At 39.7% G+C, this 24,280-nt stretch overlaps 1 protein-coding gene across 3 annotated transcripts in view; it reads right to left on the bottom strand.

Annotated features, from left to right (window-relative positions):
* Window positions 1–24,280, bottom strand: part of Brcc3 (BRCA1/BRCA2-containing complex subunit 3) — a 44,421-nt gene that overhangs the window by 3,301 nt on the left and 16,840 nt on the right. For all 3 annotated transcript variants that reach the window (XM_042667535.1, XM_042667534.1, XM_042667536.1), the window contains 5 exons: window positions 17,557–17,644; window positions 15,791–15,879; window positions 14,736–14,791; window positions 5,872–6,003; window positions 3,683–3,726 (listed from right to left, as the gene is read on the bottom strand). In XM_042667535.1, the coding sequence (XP_042523469.1) occupies window positions 3,683–3,726; window positions 5,872–6,003; window positions 14,736–14,791; window positions 15,791–15,879; window positions 17,557–17,644 (409 nt within the window). The remainder of the gene's footprint in view (window positions 1–3,682; window positions 3,727–5,871; window positions 6,004–14,735; window positions 14,792–15,790; window positions 15,880–17,556; window positions 17,645–24,280) is intronic.

Here is a 24,280-nt window from a genome sequence, read left to right as displayed (position 1 = left end):
AGCTTCATGGTGAGACAAAGATTCTATAACATGCGGGTAGTTTTGTGTGTGTGTGTGTGTGTGTGTGTGTGTGTGTGTGTGAGTGTGTCCTGTGTGTGTGTTTGTGTGTGTGTGTCCTGGGGCTTAAACTCAGTGCCTGGTGCTGTGTGTGTGTGTGTGTGTGTGTGTGTGTGTGTGTGTGTGTCAGTCCTGGGGCTTAAACTCAGTGCCTGGTGCTGTGTGTGTGTGTGTGTGTGTATGTGTGTGTGTGTGTGTGTGTGTGTGTGTGTGTGTGTGTGTGTGTGTGTGTGTGTGTGTCAGTCCTGGGGCTTAAACTCAGTGCCTGGTGCTGTGTGTGTGTGTGTGTGTGTGTGTGAGAGAGAGAGAGAGAGAGAGAGAGAGAGAGAGAGAGAGAGAGAGAGAGAGAGAGAGAGAATCCTGGGGCTTAAACTCAGTGCCTGGTGCTATTCATGAGATTTAAAAAAAAAAATTTGCCCAAGGCTAGTGCTCTATCACTTAAGCCACAACTCTAGCTTTTTTGGGAGGGTAGTTAATTGGATTTGAGTCTCACAGATTTTGCTACCTGGGTTAGATTTGAACCATCATCCTTAGACCTCAGCCTCCTGATCAGCTAGAATTTCAGGCATGAGCCATCAGTATCTAGTTTATAGCACACTTTTAAAACCAAATCTGCCTAACAGAAATACTTCTTGTCTCTTAATACATGATTTATTGAAATGAACACTATAATACAAATCTTTCTAGAGATATTTGTGCATGGATATACTTATTTTGGGTGTTACTTTCCCCTTAACAATATCATAAATAGGGGCTGGGAAGGTGGCTCAGTGGTAGAGTGCTTGCGTTGCATGCATGAGGCCCTGGGTTCCATTCCTCAGCACCACATAAGCAAAAAGAAAAAAGCCGGAAGTGGCGCTGTGGCTCAAGTGGTAGAGCGCTAGCCTTGAGCTGAAGAGCTGAGGGACAGCACCCAGGCCCAGAGTTCAGGCCCCACGACCAGACCCCCCCCCCAAAAAAAAACCAAAAAACAATATCGTAAGTATTTTTCAATAAAAGTTAAAAAATCTAGTTTTCCTTAAAAGCTACATAAAACTCAATAGATATATGAACTTAATAAGTCTCTTGCTGATAGGGATCTAAGTGGCATCTAATTTCTGCTCTCTGCTTAAGTGGAATTGTCATACCTAAATTCATGTATACTTTAAAACTGATGAACCACTTTTTAATTGATTATACCATATTATAATTTCAGGAACAGAGGCAATTTTACTTTTCCCACATCCTTGTCTAGTTGTCTCTCAATTTAATCTTTCCCAATGGGTGAAAAAAATGGTAACTGGGTCTTGATTCATACTTCTTTAAAATATTATATTTAGTATTTAAGTTTTTCTGTAGGGGCCTATGAAAGTGTTCAATTTTTATTTAGTCAAATCTTTTATGAGTTCAGAGTTTCAGATTATACTTAGGCACCATGTCCCTAGAATTTGAAAAGTATTCTCTTGTGTTTTCTTAAAATGATCATCATTAGGGAGAGGCAGATTATAGACAATAAATCAATTTAAAGTATACAGTGCAATGAATTTTGAAAACTGTATACCCCATATAACATCCCCAGCAGAAACACAAATCATTTCTATCACCCCAAGAATCCTCTCAACAATTCCATTTAAGCAAAATGTGCCATCCCCCTCTATCCTCAAACAGCTACCAACATAGTTACCAGCATAAATTAGGCTTCCCTATTCATGAATTTGTAACTATACAGTATATGACTTTTTATATGATGCTTCTTGCACCAGACATAATACCTGAGATTCATCCAGGTTGTTCATGTGTCAGTAGTTTGTTATTATTCCTGAGTAGTACTTCATTGTATACATATATTACATACTATTTATCCATTCACCTATTAACAAACTTTGGATTATTTCTACTTTTTGGGTATCAGAATAATACAGCCAGGTACACTTGTATACAAATTACGTTAAAATTTTGTTTTCAATACTTTTGGGTACGCGCCTAGATGAACTGGTGGGATATCTGGCAATTTTAATTGCCAAAGTGTTTGAACCATATTTAATTATAAAATCTTAAGCATATTTGGAACATATTTATGGACAGGAATCTACCTTCTTTGAAACAGAAAAATAATAATACAGGCTCTTGAAACCTATGTTAAATTCAGCACTATATCCCAATGTCCAGAAGAATGTCTAGCAAAGAATAAGCTTAAAATTTTTTGTCAAGGGCTGGGAATGTGGCTTAGTGGTAGAGTGCTTGCCTACCATGCATGAAGCCCTGGGTTCAATTCCACAGTACCACATAAACAGAAAAAGTCCAAAGTGATGCTGTGGCTCAAGTGGCACAGCATAAGCCTTGAGTACTGAGAGACTCAGGGACAGAGCTCAGGAGTAAGTTCAAGGCCCAGGACCGGCAAAAAAAGTCACTAATCAGTAAATAATCCATCCATTTTATCGATTTGAAAAATCACATTAAATATTAATTCTTAAACATACATTGGCCTATCTCCGCGATTTACCTAGTTCCACTGATCTATTTAAGCGATTCCACATTTGAGTGATTATTATACTTTTTAAATTACTATTTTTAACCAATATTAACCCTTTGTAATGTTTTATTCTCAAACAGAAATGATGAGACAGATGGACCAAGCCAAGTCTCTCTTCCTTTCTTCATAAAGTGATTACTGCCTGTCAAATTTGAACGTGTCTACTTTTCCTCACTTATCACTTAGCAAGTAAATGGGGAAGACTTTACTGAATCACTGGGGGATCAGGGTTATTTAGAAAGTATTTATCGCTCCAGAGTTGTGGATGCTGGATAAAAGTGTCTTAAGTATATTGTAGTGAGTTTTTTTTGCTCTTTAACAGTATACAGGAATTTTTTCTCTATTAACATGAAAACACCGTCTTCTCTCTTGTGCCTTCCATTTTATCTGTCTATAGGCTGCTGATAATGTGCTGAACTAGCTTATAACACTTCACAACAGTGCATTATTTTTGAGCTACCATGCTAGGATTTTATCATGGAAACCAGCAAACACAGTAAATCAAATCTCTATTCCCTGAGAGGTAGTTGTTAGACATATGCCAGTATACCACTGAATTGATCTATCATAAATAAATCTCTTTCAATCTTTCCTCTTATCTTACTTTGGGCTGCATTTTGCAGTTATCTGGAGTTCAGGCACCGGTGGCTCACACCTGTAAGCCTAGCTACTCAAGAGGGTGAGGATCACAGTTCAAAGCCAGCCCAGGCAGAAAATTTCCCATGAGATCCTTTTTTTTGCTTATGTGGTGCTGAGGAATCAAACCCAGGGCCTCATGCATGCAAGGCAAGCACTCTACCACTGAGCCACCTTCCCAGCCCATCCCATGAGATCCTTATCACCAATTAGCCACTCAACAATCAGAAGTGGTGCAATATAGCTCAAATGGTAGAGAGCTAGCCTTGAGCACAAAGAGGCTCAGGAACAGTGCTCAAGCCGAGTTTAAGGCCCAGGACCAGGAAAAAAAAGAGTTTGTGAGCAAAAGCAGTAAAGCTCTTGAGAAAGGAAAATAAAAGATAACTGGTATTCATGACATGGTATTCATGCTTAAATGTGCTTCTGTCAGGTAAGTATTTCAGAGACCACTCTATTCGAGGAAATAAGAAACATTACCTGAGCCATTATGTATCTTGGTTACTGAGTCCAGATGTGTAAGACTAAAGAAATAAAATAAGTTTATGTCAGTAACAAAGCAACACTGAAGGGAAAACAAAAAGGTCATGATCTGTAACAAAATCTACTTTAGACCTTTGCCAACTGAGTTAGATGAATATTTATGATTTACGTTTCAATTCCTATTATTTCCAAATTATTGTAGGGATATGACTTTATTTAAAAATTTGAAAAATACTAATAGAAAACTTTGAAATTAATGTCTCTCAGTAAAACCTTGATATGCATTGATGGAGGAAATCCAGTAGAAAAGGGTTACTAAAATGTCATTTATTTTGTTTTCACAAACAAAATGAAAATATGCTTTTCCTTGAAGTATCCAAATATACCAGGACAGGAAGATATGTTAAAGAGACTGTTAAAATAGAGTGCAAGACAATTCCAGACCTCACACTCTCTACTGAGCTATAACAACAAAAACAATTTGGTACTGACACAAAAATAGGCCCAAAGCTCAATGGAACAGACTTGAAGACCTAGAAATAAAGCCTTATAGTTATCTGACATTTGATAAGGGAGCCAAAAATGTACGGTGGACAAAAGATAGCGTCTCTAATAATTGGTGTTGGGAAAACCAGACACCCATATGTAGAAAACTAAAATTGGATTCCTGTTTGTCACCGTATACTAACATCAACTCAAAATGGATCAAAGACCTTAATCACAAACTATTGCAAGATGGAGTAGGAGAAACATTAGGACTTATAGGCATAGGCAGGAACTTTTTCCAGAGTCCCGGGCAAAGCAGACAGAAGAGAGATTTGACAAATGGAATTACATCAAAATAAAAAGCTTCTGCACAGCAAATAACATCATTTCTCAACTAGAGAGACAGCCAACAGACTGGGAGAAGATCTTTACCAGCAATACATCAGACGAAGGTCTAATATCCAAAATATACAAGGAACTCAAAAAACTAACCTCTCTAAAGTGAACAAACAAATCAACAAATGGACAATGGAGCTAAAGAGAAACTTCTCAGAAGAATGGCAAAGACACATATGAAAAATGTTCACCACCCCTGGCTGTAAAGGAAATGTATATCAAAATAACTTTGAGATTCCATCTCACCTCAGTTAGATTGGATAGCATCAGGAATTCAAACAATAAATGCTGGTAGGAATATGGGGTAAAAGGAACCCTATTGCACTGTTGGTGGGAATGTAAACTAGAATGACCATTCTGGAAAGCAGTCTGGAGGTTCCTCAAAAAACTCAGAACTTTTCTATGACCCAGCCATAACACTCTCGGCATCTACCCAGAGCATCACAAGCCGGGATATCATAAAGACACTTGCACACCCATGTTCACTGCTGCATATTCACAATAGCCAAGTTATGGAAACAGCCCAGATGCTCTATAACTGATGATCAAAAAATGTGGTACCTATACACAATGAAATTTCACTCATTCATTAGAAAGAATATAAATATGTCATTTGCAGAAAAATAGATGGAATTAGTGTTCTAGTTAAGTGTGGTAAGCCAAGCTCAAAGAGACAAACAGTGCATGTTGTCTTTTATATATGGATGCTACATGTGAAATACAACTGGACATAATAACCTATTCAGGACTCTTGGCATTTACACACAAACAGTAAGACCAAAGGAGGATAGCAGTAGGGGAGGAACCCAAAGGTGTAATTCTCCTGAACATTTAAAATACTATTTATCGAAAAGAATTCCAGGAAGCAGAAACATGGGTTATATTTTGTTATTGATGGTGGTAGTGTGTGCTTTCTTTCTCTCTTTTTTTTTTGCTTCTTGGGGAAGACAAAGGGGAATGGTCACAGAAAGTGAGGGAGGAAGGGTGAACAAATGAAATCATGGTAATCAGTATACACTTTGTGGAAAATGAACTATATAACTTATGGGCAGGGACAAGGGGAAACAGGTTAGTGAAGGAAGGGGTGACATTGTTCAAAAGGGAAATGTATGCGTTGCCTGAATTGTGAAATGGTAACTCCTCTGTACAATGCCTTAATAGAAACAATATCATTCTTTAAAAAACATAGTGTGAGAACTGTAATTAGAGCAGTGAAAGGAAAGGAGATGTGGCTCAAGAGTTCAGCTGTTACAGATAAAAGGATTCGGCTCTGAGAAGTAGCAAAGAGGCACAACTGTGTCTACCTGTGAATCCTTCTATATGCATCCTGCTCTTCCTGGCACAGGATCTTGGGCAGCTCTACTGCTGATTCGAGGCACACTTTCCCAATGGTGACATGAGGTACAATATGGATTGGGATTTCAATTCTCTCATACCTGCAAGATAACCAGTTCAGATCAGTATTGAACCCTTCATTATAATAAGTTCTCTATAGTTTTGACACCTGGGGATATGGCATGTTTCAGAGGGTAAGCATTGCAATAATTCATTAAGTGGCTTAATTTCAAAGTAGAGAGAGTTCAAACTGGTTCATTTGGGGAGCAAATTAGGAGTCTGCTTGAAGAGTCAATATTCCTGGTCCTATAGATAATCAGAATCTACATCTGCTAACTTACCAGAAACCTTTGGGAGTTCAAGGTCCCACGCAAGGAAAATAGCCAACTAATATTGTTTTTAGTCAGAAAGTTGCCAGTGAAGCTGAACAAATTGATCATAAAGCCTGGAGAAGAGAAACTGCAAACTGTTTATTTTACAGATGGAATTATTCACATTCTGACTTGCTCTAACTCTGTTCACAAATGACCCTTACTTCTCATTCTCTCCTTTTGGGGAACACAGTTAAGAAGTTCACATGTATTTGTATTTTCATGCTACTGTGAAAGAAAAAAGATATGTATGTTACTAATGTCAACTAATCTCTTCTTTCTTCATACTCCCAATATACCTAAACTTCTAACTGTGTATTCAGTGGAGAATCCAGGTTGGGGACCTTGACATACTGCAGGCCCCTTGACACAGGGTGGTAAAACAGAATAATATCTAGTTCTATACTATCCTTTCCCAATAAGTATGCTTATGTACCATGCCACAAATGATGGGAAATTAAAATCACTCTTTACCTCTCTACACTTAAAAAGTCAGGAGAAAAATTGTGAAAAAATATGCCACAGCTGCTAAGTGGCTTGAAGGCCCTTTCAAGTAATATCTGATATTATTATTGATATTTCCAGAACCAAGACTGCTATTAGTAAAGTTACCAAGGCTTCCAAGTAAATCTATCAATAGTACAGGCAAAAATAGTTTCAATCGTTTATTGGGTTTAGACACATATCTTCAAAAATTCCTAGAGAAAAGTGCTAAAGGTTCTGTCAGGTTATTGAAAACAACAATCCTTGGACCAAAACGGGTAGAAATTTAAAATTTATGACAAAGAAGTGTTTAGAACAGATAAAACAGCATCTATTTAGAAGTCATTGGCAATGACTAATAACAGTACCAACAAGTAGAACAGGAAGAAAAAGAGCCTGACAGGAATAGTTTTCCTAGAAGGGTATTTTCTGATTCCAAGGAAGAAACTTTAGAATAAGTTGAAAACATTTTTCAAAAGGGTTTGTGGGTCCTAGGTCTCAGTTGAAAAAGTCAGTAGAGTAAGGCTCATAGATAATACAGATACATGAGGAAGCCAACATACTAGAATGTTTTAGGACTTTGTGCTTCCAGAGACACTGAATACCACCAGACTGATTAGAATACCTTTGAAGAACTCTAGAGACCAGTTGAAAAGTTCTAACATATAGACAAATGTAAAATAAAGCAGGGATTCCAGCAAAACTTGTAGAAAAATCTGTGATACTTTGTGTACCTGTGTGCTTCCCTTGTCCTATTTGACCTTTCATAGTACAAAGAGGATGGAAACTCTCACATTGAGGATCCTGCCTTGAGATGTAAATAAAGAGCAGACCAGCCTAAGCTAGGAAATTTCAGAGAGACTAGAATCTGTATCATTTGACTTGATTGCTGACAATACTGAAAGCTTGGTATGGAAGGTGATGAAAATAGATACAATCTGAGCAACAAAAGAGACTCAGTTCTATATGAAGCCAGAATGGGGAGCAGGAAATTTGGACGTCTCTAAAGAAGCAGAAAATGGTTGCTTAGGGAATTGGAAATAACAAAAATGTATGAAAAGTCCCAGAATCTCTAGATGGACTTACCAGTGAATGTTTTCCCTAGCACAAAGCCATTCAATAAAGACTAGGACAGGTGGCTGCTTTTTCAAATGTCTGAGTGTCAATAATTAACAACACTTCTGTAAAAAAGGTATATAAACAAACAGCGAAACAAGACCCAAATCACAGGGTAAAATCCAGAAAACAATCCTAAGAAAAGAATGATCTGAGATGCTTGACAAATAAATTAAAATAACTAGCATAAGGATGCTTAAGTAGGTCAAGTGAAAACACAGGTAAGTAAATGAAAAAAGGAAAATGATACACGAAAAAAAATGAAACCATCAACAAAGATAAGGAAACTGTAAAAAGAAAAGACGCAAATAGGAATTCTGGAACTAAAAACAGAATTACTCAACTGAAAATTTAACTGTAAAGAGCATATTATCAAGCAAAAATCATAAATAAGTATCTTGAAGTTAGGTCATCTGAAATATAGACGGGAATAAAATGATGCAAGAATGAAGCAAAAAGTGAAGAAGCCTAAGAGACTACTAACAGGACAGTAGGAAGTAGATCAATACCTTACATGATTTCAAGAAGGAAATGAGATGAAAGAAAGGTACAGAGATTATTTGGAGATATAACTCACTTCTGAGAAAAGAAGTACAAATTTACAAAAGTAAAAAAACTACAACTAGGACATATCCAATGACACTAACACCAAGGCCATATAAGCAAACTGTCAAAAGTTAAAGATGAGAAAATTATTGAAAGCAGCAAGAAAAAGTGCTTCATTATGTACAAGAGCTTGCTAGTCTATTTCTCAGCAGAAACCTTGTAGACTAGAAAGAACTGGGATGATCTATTCAAAGTCCAAAAAGGAAAATAAAATTCTTGTCAATCAATATTGCATCAGGCAAAACTCTCCTTGAAAAATAAAGGAGAAATTAATGTTCTACTAAATAAACAAAAGCTTAAGAAGTTCATTAACAATAGATATGCTCTATAAGAAATGCTAAAGGGTGTTTTTCAAAATAAAAGGAAGGGCAGAGAGGAACATGGAACCATATAAAAATATCAAGTTCTGCAGAAAAGTGTAAATACAGACAAAACCAGGAATCCACATTATATAACTTTAGCCCATAATTCATTTAATTTTTGCATAAATTTAAGCGACAAAAAGCATTTTTAAAACCCTATGAATTAAAACATTAGACTTGAATGGCAAGGAATTGATTTTAAATGCTGCAAAATCAAAAAAGGAGCTAAATTACAATGGAAAGAAAATCAGAATCACTGCAGACCTCTCCACACAAACCCTCAACACAAGGAGAGCCTGGAATGGTATGACCTGAAGATCAACAACTGCCAACCCAGACCGGTGTGCTCAGAGAAGCCATCATTTATATTAGAGGGTGAAACAAAACCTTCCATAACAAACGAAAATTAAAGGAATTCATGAACACTATACCAGCATTACAAAGAATACTAAAGGAAAGAATAAAAATCTGAAGATAACAACCAAAACCAAGGAAACACATCAGAGAAAAATCAGTAGAAGATCAATTTAGTAAGCACAGGATGTGGAAAGAAGTAAAATACAGGAAATCAAATGGGAAGAAGTAAAATACGGGAAATTAAGAAAATGGAAGGAAACATGACACATCTCCCTATAATAACTAAACATTAATGGACTCAATTTCCCAATCAAAAGAAATAGAACAGCAGATTTGATCACAAAACAAGATCCATCCATTTGTTGTATCCAAGAGACCCATCTCACAAAGATTATAAACAAACTCCAAGTGAAAGGGTAAAAAAAGATCTTCCATGCAAATGCACCTTGTAAGAAGGCAGGAGTAGCCATACTGATACCTGATAAAATAGACTTTTCATTAAAATCAGTACGAAGAGACAAGGAAGGTCATATTAATAAAGGGAATGATCCATGAAGAGGAAATCACAGTGGTCAATATCTATGCACCAAACAATGGAGCACCTAAACTTGTTAAATACTTTCAGACTTACAGAGACTCTTTTCTGCAATAAGCCACTCAGAAAACCGGAAGTGGTGCTGTGGCTCAAGTGGTAGAGTGCTAGCCTTGAGCTAAAGAGCTGAGGGACAGCACCCAAGCCCGGAGTTCAAGCCCCATGACCGACAAAAAAAGAAAAAAAAGATCATATCATAGTTCACACAAAGAACCTAAGCAAATACAAGAGGACTGGCATAATAGCTTGCATCCTATCTTAACCACAGTAGAATCCAACAACTTCTCAACAACAAAACATAATGCAGAAATTACTCAAATACATAAAGTCTTAACAACACACTACTGAATAACATCTGGGTCACAGAAGAAACTAAGGAAGAAGTTGAATATGAAAACACATCACAACAGAACCTCTGGGATACAGCAAAAGCAGTGTTGAGGGGGGAAAGCACACATAAAATGGAAACAGCTCAAGTAAAACTAATGATACAATTAAAACTGCTAGAAAAACAAGAAATAAAATCAAATCTTAAACCACTAGAGATAGCAAGGATTAGGGCAGAAATCAACAAATAAAGAAAACTATACATAAAATCAATGAAACAAAATTTGTTTTTTTGAAAATATTAATAAAATTGACAGACCACTTGCGAGATTAATGAAAAAAAGAAGAGAAAATTCAAATCAACGAGATCAGATATGCCACAGGAAACATTACAACAAACATGTAGGAAATCCAAATGATTATAAAGGACTACTTTCAAAACCTCTGCTCACTAAAGAAGGAAAACCTAGCAGAAATGGAAGAACTTCTAGAAACATACAAAATACCTAAACTGAACCTAGAAGATATAAACCAACTAAACAAACCAATAACACGTAACGAGATAGAGGAAGTAATCAGAAGTCTTCCAACAAGGAAAAGGGTAGGCCCAGACAGACTCACCATTGAATTTCAGAAGACTTTTAATGATGAACTGATACTAATCCTCCTCAAGCTTTTCCATGAAATAGAAGCAGAGGGAGCAATCCCAAACCTATTCTAGGAAGCCATTATCACACTCATCCCCAAACCAGGTAAGGATCCAACAAAAAAAGAGAACTACAGACCAATTTCTCTGCTGAACACAGATGCAAAGTTCCTCAATAAAAGATTACCCAACACAATCCAGAAAAAATTTAAAAAATCATACATTATGACCTAGTAGGCTTCATCCCACAGATACAAGGTTGGTTTAATATAAACAAATCAATAACTTAATTCACTATGTCAACAGAGCCAAGGTTAACCACATGATCATCTCAATAGACAAAAAAATAAACCTTTGACAAAAATACAACATCCATTCGTGCTAAAATCTCTGGAGAACCTGGGAATAGAAGGAACATTCCTTAAAATATTAAAAGCGATACATGACAGTCCAACAACCAATATCATACTGAATGGAGAAAAACTAAAACCATTTCCCCCAAAATAAGGAACAAGGCAAGGATGCCCACTCTCTCCACTCCTCTTCAATAGTTATGTTAATTCTTAGAGCAATAAGGCAAGAAAAGGACAAAAAAGGGATTCACATAGGAAAGAAGAAATGAAACAATCTCCTGTTGTGCTTTTTTTTTTGTCGGTCGTGGGGCCTGAAGTCTGGGCCTGGGCACTGTCCCTCAGCTTTTCAGCTCAAGGCTAGCGATCTACCACTTAAGCCACAGTGCCACTTGCAGCTTTTTCTGTTTATGTGGTGCTGAGGAACTGAACCCAGGGCCTCATGCATGCAAGGCAAGCGCTCTACCACTGAACCACCTTCCCAACCCCAAATTAAACAATCTCTTTGCAAATGACATGATCTTATATCTAAAAGACCCCCAAAATTCTACCCCCAAACTCCTAGAGCTAATCAACCACTCCAGCAAAGTAGCAGGATACAAAATTAACCTGCAAAAATCAGTAGCCCTTTGTATGCAACAATGTACAAGCAGAAAGGGAAATCATGAAAACAATACCATTTGCAATAGCCTCAAAAAAAGAATACCTAGGAAGTAACCTAACCAAAGATGTAAAAGATCTTTACAGGGAAAAATATAAAAATCTAAAGAAAGAAATTAAAGAGGACACCTGGAAATGGAAAGACCTTCCATGTTTATGGATAGGTAGAATCAATATTGTGAAAATGGCCATACTGCCAAAAATGATAGACAATTCAATGCAATCCCCATCAAAATCCCAATGATGTTTTTTTATCAAGATAGACAAAACAATCCAAAAATTCATGCAGACCAACAAAAGACCTAGAATAGCCAAAGCAATACTAGGCAAAAAAGCAATGCAAGCAGTATCAGAATATCAGACCTCAAACTTAACTACGGAGACATAATAACAATAACAGCTTGGTATTGGCACAAAAATAGACCCGAAGATGAACGAACAGATTAGAAGACCCAGAAATTAAACCACATATTTAGAGCTGGGAAGTGGCTCAGTGGTAGAGTGCTTGCCTTGCATGCATAAGGCCCTGGGTTCGATTCCTCAGCACCACATAAACAGGAAAAGCTGGAAGTGGCGCTGAGGCTCAAGTGGTACAGTACTAGCCTTGAGCTGAAGAACTCAGGGACAGCATGCAGGCCCAGAGTTCAAGCCCCACAACTGACAAAAAACACAAAACAACAACAACAACAACAACAACAACAACACATCCCCCCCCCCACACACACACACAATCATCTGATATCTGACAAAGGAGCCAGTGGAAAAAACATAGCCTCTTCAACAATTGGTGATGGGAAAACTGGGCAGCAGAAAACTAAAAGAGGATCCCTGTTTGTCACCATGCACTAATATGAATTCAAATGGGTTAAAGACCTCAACACCAGAAACAGAACTCTGAAACTACTGCAAGAGCAAGTAGGTGAGACATTGGAACTCATAGTATAGGCAGGAACTTCCTGAATAGAGTCCCAAGGGAACAACAGATAGGAGAGAAACTCGACAAGTGAGACTAATATAAAAAGTTTCTGCACAGTAAAGGACATAGTTACTAAACTAGAAAGACAGCCAGTCACTTGAGAAAAGACCTTTACTTACCATCAATACATCAGACAAAGGCCTAATATCCAATATATACAAGGAGCTCAAGAAACTAAACCCTCCCAAACACACCAATTACTACATGGGTAAGGAGGCTGAGAGACTTTTTAGAAGAAGAGGTAAGAATGGCAAAGAGACACATGAGGAAATGCTCATCATCCCTGGACATAAAGGAAATGAAAATCGAAACAACCCTGATAGATTGGCCAACATTTTGAATTCTGACAACAAATGCTGGTGAGGGGTATGAAGAAAAAGGAACTCTACTGCTCTGTTGGTGAGAATGTAAACTGATAGAATCACTCTGGAAAGCAGTCTGGAGATTCCTCAAAAAACTAAACATAAACCTTCCCTACAACCCAGCCATACCACTCGTAGGCATCTACCCTGAGCAGCATAAGCCAAGATATGATAAGGACACCTGCACATCCATGTTCACTGCCACACTATTTACAATATCCAAGATATGGAAACAGCCCAGATGCCCCATAATAGATAAGTGGGTACAAAAAATTTGGTAACTATGTACAATGGAATTTTACATAGCCATTAGAAAGAATAAAATAATGTGATCTGCAGGGAAATGGATGGAACTAGAATAAATCTTGTTGAGTGAGGTAAATCAAGACCAGAGAAGAAAACAGCACATTTTCCCTGACATGTGGAAGTTAGATCTAAAACACACTGGGATATGATAAATTATACAGGATTCTATATAGTCACATACAGTGAGACCAAAAGAGGACAGTCAGGAAAAAATCACGAAGGTGTAACACCCAAGTACATCTTCATACCTGTATAATATACATACCAAAACAAACTGCAAAAATATAGAAACAAAGGACTTTTTTCTTTTTCTGATGACTGTATTCTTTACCTTATATACAATATATTTATATGCACATCTGTGGGAAAGTGGGAGGAGGAAAACTGGTAGTATATGAATATTATCTGCAGATTAAGTAGTGGTATTATATGAATTTTAATGTCCTGATACTGACAATTATAAAATGGCTATGGAATATAAAGTCCCTGACTTTCAGGGAATGCCTACTGAAGGAGAATCATGTATGCAACTCACGCTCAAATGGTTCTAGAGAAAAATATCCACACATACAAAGAGAAAATGATATTACAAATGTACAATTTTTTATGTAGTCCCAGGGCTTGAACTCAGAGCCCAGACACTGTCCCTGAGTTTTTTTTGCTCAAGGCTTGTACTCTATCACTTGAGTCACACTGGCACTCCTAGCTTTTTTTTTTTGGATGAGTCTCATGGACTTTTTTTTTTGTCAGTCATGGGGCCTGAACTCTGGGCCTGGGCGCTGTCCCTCAGCTCTTCAGCTCAAGGCTAGTGCTCTACCACTTGAACCATGGTGCCACTTCTGGCTTTTTCTGCTTATGTGGTGCTGAGGAATGGAACCCAGGGCCTCATGCATGCAAGGCAAGCACTCTACCACTGAGCCACCTTCCCAGCCCCTCATGGACTTTTATGTCCTAGCTGGATTTGAACTGTAATCCTCAGATTGCAGCCCTCTGAGCAGCTAGGATTACAGATGTGAGCTACTGGCACCTAGCTTGTTGTATAATTTTAACAGTTAAAGATTCTGGGTGTGATATATACAAGACTTCCTTATACTATTCTTACAATTTCTCCGTAAGTCTGAAATTATTTTAAAACAGAATGTCAAAAATATAAGAATAACTAAAAGAATCAAAACAGAACAATTTCTTACTGAAAAAGATAAAGAAAAAACCCAATCCAGTCCAAAAAGTAAGAGGAAGGAAAGCATGACAGGAAAGAAAGAGAAGGAAGGGGAGAGGCAGGGAGCCTATCCATAAATACATGTTTCTGTCATACTTACTCTGAACTCTTTTGGGCCTGTATGGATTGGAAGCAGGTATAAAGTACCCGACCAGTCTGTTTAAAAAGAAAGAAAGAAATCATACATGAGTATTTTTGTTTTATTATTTCTTATCAAAATATACTTTTTGTATATCTTTGTGGAATACATTATAGCAATTCAATATCTGTATACAATATGTAATAATCAAATCAGAGTACTGGGCATTACTATCTCTTCAATCGCCAATCATTTTTGTGTTGGTAATTTCACAGCAACTTAGTAGTCTCTAACCTAAAACACAAAGGACCCTGGAAGTAGAAAGATATAAGAAATCTCAAACATGGAATTTGCCATAAATGAATTTTTATTAGAAGGACCATATACTCAAGTCTATATGATGGTCACAACCAAATGTTGCTAATAAATGTGAGATCCAAGAAAGTAAAAACCCAAACATTCACATTGCTGTGTTGGAAACAGATAAACTTATTCCACAACTATTTATGATGATTACACAGATAAATTTATGATGAAAAGCTGAAAGCATTTCACAGTATAAAGTTCAAGCTATTGAACTGCTATGTTTCTGGAAAAAAAGTAATTTCATGACCTTATAGGATTAGGTCTCAGGATATTCTGGAACTCATCTGGAATCAAATGAGCTGTCCATTAAATGGGGATACTTTTGAGAGGGAAAGAAACTAAATAGGACACTATTTAGTAGAGTCTCTGAGGCAAACTGGGATGAATGATCACAATCTTCCTCACTCTGCTATGCCAGTTTCCTCAATATTCCCTGTATATGCCACATTCACCTTAGGAATCTTTGCACTGCTTACTTCATCTGCCTAGGGTGATCTTCCCCCATGATATCCACAACTTGTTCCTTTGCCTTTGGGTCCTGACCCAATAACCCTTTTCATTGAAACCTTCCTTGAATATTCTATTAAAATTCCAAAGACTTTACTCTCTGCATAAACACACACACACACACACACACACACACACACACACACACACACACACACACACACACACACACACACACACACACACACACACACACACACTACCTTTGTGTTTTTATCCTCTATGAAACAGGAAAAAATAAGTCCTACAAAGCCTTGATCCATCATCTGGTACATGGCTTGTGTACGAACATCTGGAAATGAAAATAAAATATTCCATCAACAAATTATTTCACTTCTAAGCCTACTTCCTCATCAGTTAAACGTGGGTTAACATCAACCTATCTCTCACAAAGCTGATGATCTTTTAAAAATGGAGATTTTCAGAATAATGCCTAGCAAATCAAAGGTAAGCATTCTCATTCTGTTTCATCCACAACCACTGAAAACAATTACTGTCTCTAACATGTTACCCAAACTGCCTTTGTCAAGGTCACCAATGACCTCTACTTGGTTCTTGATTTGTCTTTTTCTCAACTGATCACTCCTTCCTGAAATACTGTTTTAGTTGGCCTTATACTCTCTTATACTTTGTATACATCGTAACTTCCTGGCTGATCTTGTCCAAGATCTTTTTTTCAGAATTCTCATCTTTTTACTAGAAATATTATGATTGCCAGGGTTAGTCTGAAGTCATTTTATCTATCTACCCTCACTCCCTGCATGATTCATATAGTTCATTGCTTCACATTTATATCTTCACTTACCACTCATAATCCATATCCAACAAACTAAAAATCCAGAATCATATATCTAGTGGTCTGACACACAGATTTAGTTGTCTAAAAGTGTTACTCAGCTGGGTGCCAGTGGCTCACGCCTGTAATCCTAGCTACTCAGGAGGCTGAAATCTGAGGCTCACAGTTTGATGTCAGCCCAGGCAGCAAAATCTGTAAGATTCTGATCTCCAATTAATCACCAAAAAAGCCAGAAGTAGAGCTATCTTAAGCGGTACAGCATTAGCTTGAAAAAAAAAAAAAGCTCAGATACAGTGCCCAAGCCCTGAGCTTAAGCCTCAGGAATGGCACACACACAAAACAGTGCTACTCAGTGCTATAGCAGGTCTGTGCACCATGTTACCTATTCATAAGGAATCCAAACAAATGTGGGGTTTCCTCACTGAGAAAGCCTTCTTAGGGAAAACAAAACAAAACAAGCTGAACTAAATATGTGCTTTGTGACACAAATGATGTAGTAGGTTCTAACCTCAGTTCCACCTCTTATTTTAACCTCCTGAGCCTTGTTTATTACTCTGTATAGTAGAGAAGACCACTAACCCACCGATTAATATGAAGGCTAGAGAAAACATTGGTAAATCATTATCATATAGTTAATTACTACTGCTCATCAATGTAAATTCACTCTAATCAAAGTTTTTGTACTTTCTAGAGACAGGTAGAAGAAAAAAAATCAATCATTCTCAAAAAAAGAAAAGACAAAAACAGCAATTTAGTTACATTATACTGATTGAGAATTAGGTTATGAATAGGAAGCCCTACAGAAAAGATTAATTATGTATAAACAGAGATTATAAATGTCAATTTTTCAAATTTCACCTTTAACAATAACAAAACTTCAGATTGGAAGTTACAAATAAACAATGTTCAGTTTTTCAGTTACACTTTTAATTTGAGGCGAATTAACAGCAGTTAGGCTTTAGTCCTGATTTCTCAGGTACAGTTAAAATTGGAGGCTGAAATTTGTCTCTCACTATTAAAACCAATAACACATGGCAAAAGAGATCAAGATAATGACATCTGTTTAAGAATAGTCAAATTTGAGGTTAAAATAACCCTGGCCTATGTGGTGGTGAAGGAAAAACAATTATTCATTTCTAAAGACAATAAACAATGCTACCACATGATACTTACCAACATGTGAAGGCCAAACGGTTATATGAGGATGGGAATGATACCAGCCCACAACTCTCATGGGGCGACCTGTTAGTTCAGCTAACCTGTGTGTTTGTCAAGGTATCTGCAAAATGTGTGGTAGCAGGACAGAACCCAGGCTTGACATACAAAGCTGTAACCCAAGACTCCAAGAATCTTTTGTTTTTTCATTCACTTCATTTCTCTCTGGCATTTATCAAGGTTAACATCAGCAAACAGAGTGGTTTCAAAGTCCATAAGGTTGAGGGTATAGCTCAGTTGTAGAGCACTAGTCTAGTACACACAAGGCTTGGGATCCACCCCCTGCACTATAATGCAAAACAACAAACAAACTCGACAGGCTAGGCACCAGTAGCTCATGCCCATAATCCTAGCTACTCAAATGGCTTAGATGCAGAGAACTGTAGTTCAAAGCAAGCCCAGGCAGAAAAGTCTAGGAGAATCAGTCTACAAAATGAAAAAAGTGAGGTTACCAGCATGACTCAGGTGGAAGAGCATAGATAAATGAACAAAGATCACAGCTTGGGCTAGAACTATCCATCTGAAGACTATTTTTTATTCTTTAGCTGTAAAAATAAAATCTTTCAGACAGGTAATCCTAATCAGCAATCTTAATTAGGAAATGGAAATAGGAGGGTTGCAGTTTGAGGGCAGTCCAGGAAAAAAGTTAGTGAGACCCTATCTCAAAAAACAAGCCGAACTTGGTGGTGCATGCTTTCCTGTAATTCTAGCTACCTGTGAGGTAGAGGTGGGAGGACTATGTTCTCAGATGAGCCCTGGGAAAAGCTTGAGACATCTATTTGAAAAACAAAGAAAAAAAAGTCTGGAGATGTGGTAAAGCACTTGTCTAGCAATTGCAAGGCCCTGAAAACTAGAGATAGCACAGTTGCTATTCTATAAAATATTGATTCGTTTTTCTAAAAATTACCTATACTGCATCCCAATAATCCTTGTTGTACAACTAGGTATGAAAAACATTTTTAAAAATATATTAAAAAAGAGACAGTCTTACTATGTAACCCAGGCTGGCCACAGTGCTTAAAACAAGTATAAAATATAGTAATGTATTTATCCATCGTACCATTTTGGAAATAGTTTCAGTATGAGGTTAAATATGGAATCTCAATACTAAACATAGTTTTCCACAATTATGTTCCAGAAATTTTATTTTGGCAACATTTGTTTACAAAACACCAATGTGCCAATTCTAACTGCAAAAGAAGCCTGCACTTCCCACAAGTCTTAGAGCAGTTGCAAGGATTTGTGAGATAAAGAATACTCTGGTATGGAAGGCTAGATGTTCTGTTATTCCCTTCTTGTCTAAAAGCTAGAGCAAGATGCCATCTTGAAAGAGGGCCTATTATTTAGAGAGTGAACTACACTAGGAGCCTGAAAACAAGGAACACACAGTTCAAGGAGATGGGATATCCTGCCCAAGAGTATGAGTAGGAGACAGCCAAGGGAAGTGGTTGAGGGACAGGATCAAGATGGACTCAGCAGACAAGTACAAGCTGTGAGGAACTGCAGCAGCAGCAAAAGGCCATAGGGTACCATGATGGCCTCACTGCCCTAGGCTGGGGGTGATTCCTACTGCCTGAGGTGAAAGTGGAACAAAAAGTCAAGCTAGTTAATGGCTTAATAATAGGCCCAGAGGGCCTGTTTCCTGGCTGTGTTGACTGTGGGTTAGAACCCTGACTCAAACCCTCTCAATCACCTGATACCCACAGGCTCAGTGGGTATTCTTCTTTCTCCTACCCTCAAAAGGAATTATTCAGCTGGGCCTGAAAGCACTGAGACCGGACTCTGAGTGGTTGTATGTTTTTGAGTTAGGACTGAGGGCCAAGTCCAGACACTCTAAATTACCTAACTGCCCATAGCCTCCTCCTCCATACTGGGAGGCAAATTTGGATGGAATCGGAAAGCACTGAGAGCAACAGGCACAGTCTGGGTCCATCACCTTCTACAAGTCAGTGCAGAGCTTATTGTTGTTTGCTCTCCTACTTTGAGGTTTGGATGCTAGCTGCCTGTGGGGATACAACCTAGGGCAAGTACAAAGCAAAAGGGCACCTGCCCAGCCCACAGGCTAAACCCCTTAGCAGCCAATAGTGGCTCTAAGTACAGAAATGGAAAAGACCATAGTGACTCCAGTTAGTTTACCTCCATCTGACCAGTGCTGACGCCCTGAGCATGAGGCAAATGCTTGGTGACTGAGCCACACACAGCCAGTCCAGTGGTAAGAAATACCACCCAACCTGGATACTACACAGTCCTCCTGAGTATTTAGATTATTTCAACGGAAAGACTACGAGGCAATTAAAGCTTCCAAACAATGACTTGGCCTCAGATGTATAAATACTAATGGAGAAGCACAAGTAATATGAGCAAACAAGGCAGCATATCTCTTCTTAAGTTCAACCATTCCAGTAGAGGACTTGAACAACAGCAAAGATGAAACTTTAAGCAATGAACTCAAAAGTACAGTAAGAATGATGAATAAAGCCTACATGTATAAGCAGCTGAATAACTTCAGAGTACATAAAAAGCTAAATGAACTCAAAGAGAATTCAAATAGACATCTGAATGAACTCAAAGAAAACCAAAATAAACAGTTGAATGAAATAAGGGAGACAATGCAAGCAATGGAGGAATTCAATAAGGGCATAGAAATTTTGAAGGAAAATAAAGTGGGAATAAAAAGTTCAGTAAGTCAGCTCACACTTGTAATTCTAGATAGTCGGGAAGCTAAGATCTGAGGACTGCAACTCAAACCAGCCAAGCATGAAAGTCCATGAGACTCCTATCTGAAATTACCCACCAAAAAGCCAGAAGTAGAGGCATGGCTCAATTGGTAGATTGCCAGCCATGAGTGAAAAATCTAAGGGGCAGCTCCCAGATCCTAACTAAGTTCAAGCCCTAGTACTGGCACAAAAACAAAACAAAAACCCTCAGTTGAAAGCCTTAATAGAATGGAACAGGTTGAAGATAATCAGTGATCAAAGACAAAAATTAAAGTCCTTGAGACTCTCAGTGCAGGGAAGCTGGACCTGGGGCTGTGCACCTATGATCCTATCAACTCTGAGAAGCTGAATGTAACAGAGTGTGGCTCAGGCACTATTCTGAGCCACCCAAGACCTAGGTGTTAATGAGAAGTTAGCATAAAAATAAACCACTGAAACATGCCTCAGAAGTATAGTGCATGCCTAGCAAATACTAGGACATGAGTTAAACCATAGTGCTATCAAGAAGGAAGGAAGGGAGAGGGGACCAAGATGGCGACGGGGCAGTAGGGAAACGCCATAGCTCTCCCCAACCAAAAAGAGAGTTTGAGTTCCAACGCTTAATCTCCCCAAGAGACCGACAACAACAAAAAGACGAACACCCAGAGAAAAACAGGAGGTGGGAAAAAAACAAAAAAGAAAAAGAGAAAAAGAAGAATTTCAGAACAGAGAAGTGCGAGGACCCCTCCCCCAACCTTCACTGGCTGCCGGCAGTAGCCAGCCTGCCCAGTGGGGGCTGCCAGAGTCCCAGAGACACAGGGGGCTGCCTGCAGATCACCCACGCAGAAGCCGCCTGAGGTACCGGTGTCAGACCCGCTGATCAAGTCGAACAGAGAAACCTCCCTCCGAGCCGGGAGTCTGTGCAAAGATGCCACCCCCACCACTCACTCTCCATCTAAGCAGAGAGGCTCCATCCTGCCAAAGCCACTCGACCCCACGGAGGGAACCCCAGAGCTACACGGGATACCCACAGAACACCAGAGCAGAAGACCTGCAAGGAACTGGCACGGGTCCGGAGAGTGCAAACAGAGACAAACCCCAGTGCTCAGAACCTGCACGGAGGCTGCCGGAGTCCCAGAGGCACATAGGGCTGTTTGCAGATCACCCGCGCAAAAGCTGCCTGAGGTACCTGTGTCAGACCCACCGATCGCGACGGAGAAACCTCCCAGCCAGGAACTCGGCCCCCCAGCGGGAGCCCCAGAGCTACACGGGGCACCCACAGAATACCAGAGCAGAAGACCTTCAGGGAACTAGTGCTGATCCTGAGAGCATAGACACAAACCCCAGCGCTCTGAACCTGCACGGAGGCCCCGCCCCCATCCCTCGGGCAGAGGCCGAAGGCCCACCTCGCCAGTACCGACAGCATCAACTGAGGCAGAGACAGAAGAGAATCACACAGAGCCACCACAGCTCAGCCCAGCCCGCAACCACCCCAACTGAATTCTGATTGCAACGGCATCCGACAACCTATATTACACAGAAACAACTAGCTCCAGGGAGAGTAACCCGCAAGGGACAGTATATCCCTCAAGGAAGACCAGAGCTAGTGGGAATCCCCAGACCCTGACTCAGACTCCCTACTCCAATACCTGGACCACAGGCCCCACTAAAACTGGGAACTGTTCCAGAGCTCCACCAGCCCGCGGAGCACACTCAGCTGGCCAGGCTAGAACAAAAGTGTCCCTGGAAGGGAGCTTAAACGCCCAAGCCAGGAACAGTGCCCCTAGGTCAAGACACCTGTGTACCCCAGGCTGCATAACCTAGGCGGTATACACAGCAGCACAGGCCCAACCGGTGTGCCCCAGGCGGGGGGGCCGAGACCAGGCCTGGGGATCCAGCGCCAGAGCAACACAACCAACTCCTCCCAACTGAAGTCAGAAGCTGAGCATACACCTCAGCAGAGGGGGAGGGGAAACAGGGAACTGCACCCTCTAGGAAGCACGCCTGTGACAGCAAAAGACCCGGGGGCTCAGGACAAGAGAAGCCCAAACCCCACCAGAACCCGACCCATATATTCTAGGCTGGAATTGGACAACACAGGCCGCCAGCACCTGATAATAGTCAGGAGCTCAGGCTTGTAAGGTGGCTCAGCAGTAGAGTGCTTGTCTTGGGTATGAGGCCCTAGATCTGATTCCTCAGCACCACATAAGCAGAAAGGGCCAGAAGTGGTACTGTGGTTCAAATGGTAGGGTGCCAGCCTTGAGCTGAAGAGCTGAGGGGCAGCGCCCAGGACCAGAGTTCAAGCCCACAACTGGCCAAAGAAAAACCATCAGGAGCCCATAGCAGACTCCAGCATCTGGGAGAGTGCATGCATCCAACACATCCGATCTTGCCAAGAACACCTGTAGGAGCAAACAGGAGCAGTCTAGGCTGCTCAACCCTTCCAAAGGCGGGAACTGCCAGTGATCTACAGCAGAGAGCTGAGAACCCTATGTGGGTCAGACCAGCAGCTGGAGGTCGGCCCCCAACAGAACCCAGATCACGTACAGACTCTCTCTACCAATACAGGAACAGCAACCAAGCAAAGACAGACACCTACTGACCAAAACAAAATTTCAGATTAGCTCCAATAATCCCTAAACCCTCATGCAAAAATCACAGAGAAAAATTACAAGGTTTATCAACACCCAGGATAGTGAACGATCCCCAAAAGCCAGCAGCCAATCAGGGGAGAGCCCCAGTGGGAACAAAGCAGGAATGGAAGACAAAAGCTACATCCAAGGGATGCTGGAGGCAATGACTCAAAAAATAAAGCGAGAAATAGACCAGAAATATAAAGAACACAGGGACGAACTATCCAAAGAGATGCAGGATCTCAAACAAGAGGTACACGCAAAAATAGAGGCAGCACACACGTAACTAAGAAGTGAGATAGGTGCCAAAATAGAGGCAGTACATACCTCCTTAAGAGGTGAGAGCAGTACTTTGAGAACCAACATCGAATCCATAAAGGAGTCCATTTCCTCCATGCAAACCACAATGGAAGCCACAGTTAACAGGGTGAATGAAATGGAATGTAGAGTGTCAGATACAGAAGACAGAATACACCAACTGGACCAAAAAATGACAGATACGGAAAAATCACTTAAATTATGCCAAAGGGAAATTCAAGAGCAAGCAGATAGTGCCAAGAAATTTAACCTTCGTATAATTGGAGTGGATGAAGGTGAGGAATATCAAAGCAAGGGAATGCAAGGAATGCAACACCTATTCAACAAGATAATTGGTGAAAATTTTCCCCATCTCAAAAAAGAACATCTTACCTACATAACAGAAGCATATAGAACACCTAACAAGCAAGATCCCAGGAGAAACACTTCTAGACACATTATAGTAAAAATGATAGATCTGAATAATAAGGAAACAATCTTGCATGCAGCAAAAAATGAAGAAGGAGCGGGCTGGGAAGGTGGCTCAGTGGTAGAGTGCTTGCCTTGCATGCATGAGGCCCGGGGTTCAATTCCTCAGCACCACATAAGCAAAAAGAAAAAAAAGCCAGAAGTGGCTCTATGGCTCAAGTGGTAGAGCGCTAGCCTTGAGCTGAAGAGCTGAGGGATAGCACCCAGGCTGAGTTCAGGCCCCACAACCGGACCAAAAAAAAAAAAAAAAATGAAGGAGCTATACTACAATGGGAAAAAATTAGAATCACTGCAGATCTCTCCACACAAACACTGAATGCAAGAAAGGCCTGGGAAAGTACGATTCGAGCCCTGAGAACCAATAACTGCCAGTCCAGACTGATATACCCGGCAAAGCTATCATTCACATTCGATGGAGAACTAAAAATTTTTAATAGCAAAGAAAAACTAAATGAACAAATAAACATTAAGCCAGCATTACAAAGAATACTAAGAGGGGGAACACAACCTGAAGAAAGCAACCAGGAACAGGGACCTGCACCCAGACAGGCATTAATTGAAGTCTAA

This window comes from Dipodomys spectabilis, unplaced genomic scaffold, assembly GCF_019054845.1.
Source record: "Dipodomys spectabilis isolate Male_0828 unplaced genomic scaffold, ASM1905484v1 ptg000411l, whole genome shotgun sequence".
In the NCBI taxonomy this organism is placed as follows: Eukaryota; Metazoa; Chordata; class Mammalia; order Rodentia; family Heteromyidae; genus Dipodomys; species Dipodomys spectabilis.
Note: the sequence above shows the minus strand (reverse complement) of the source record. Positions and strands in the feature narration are given on the sequence as shown.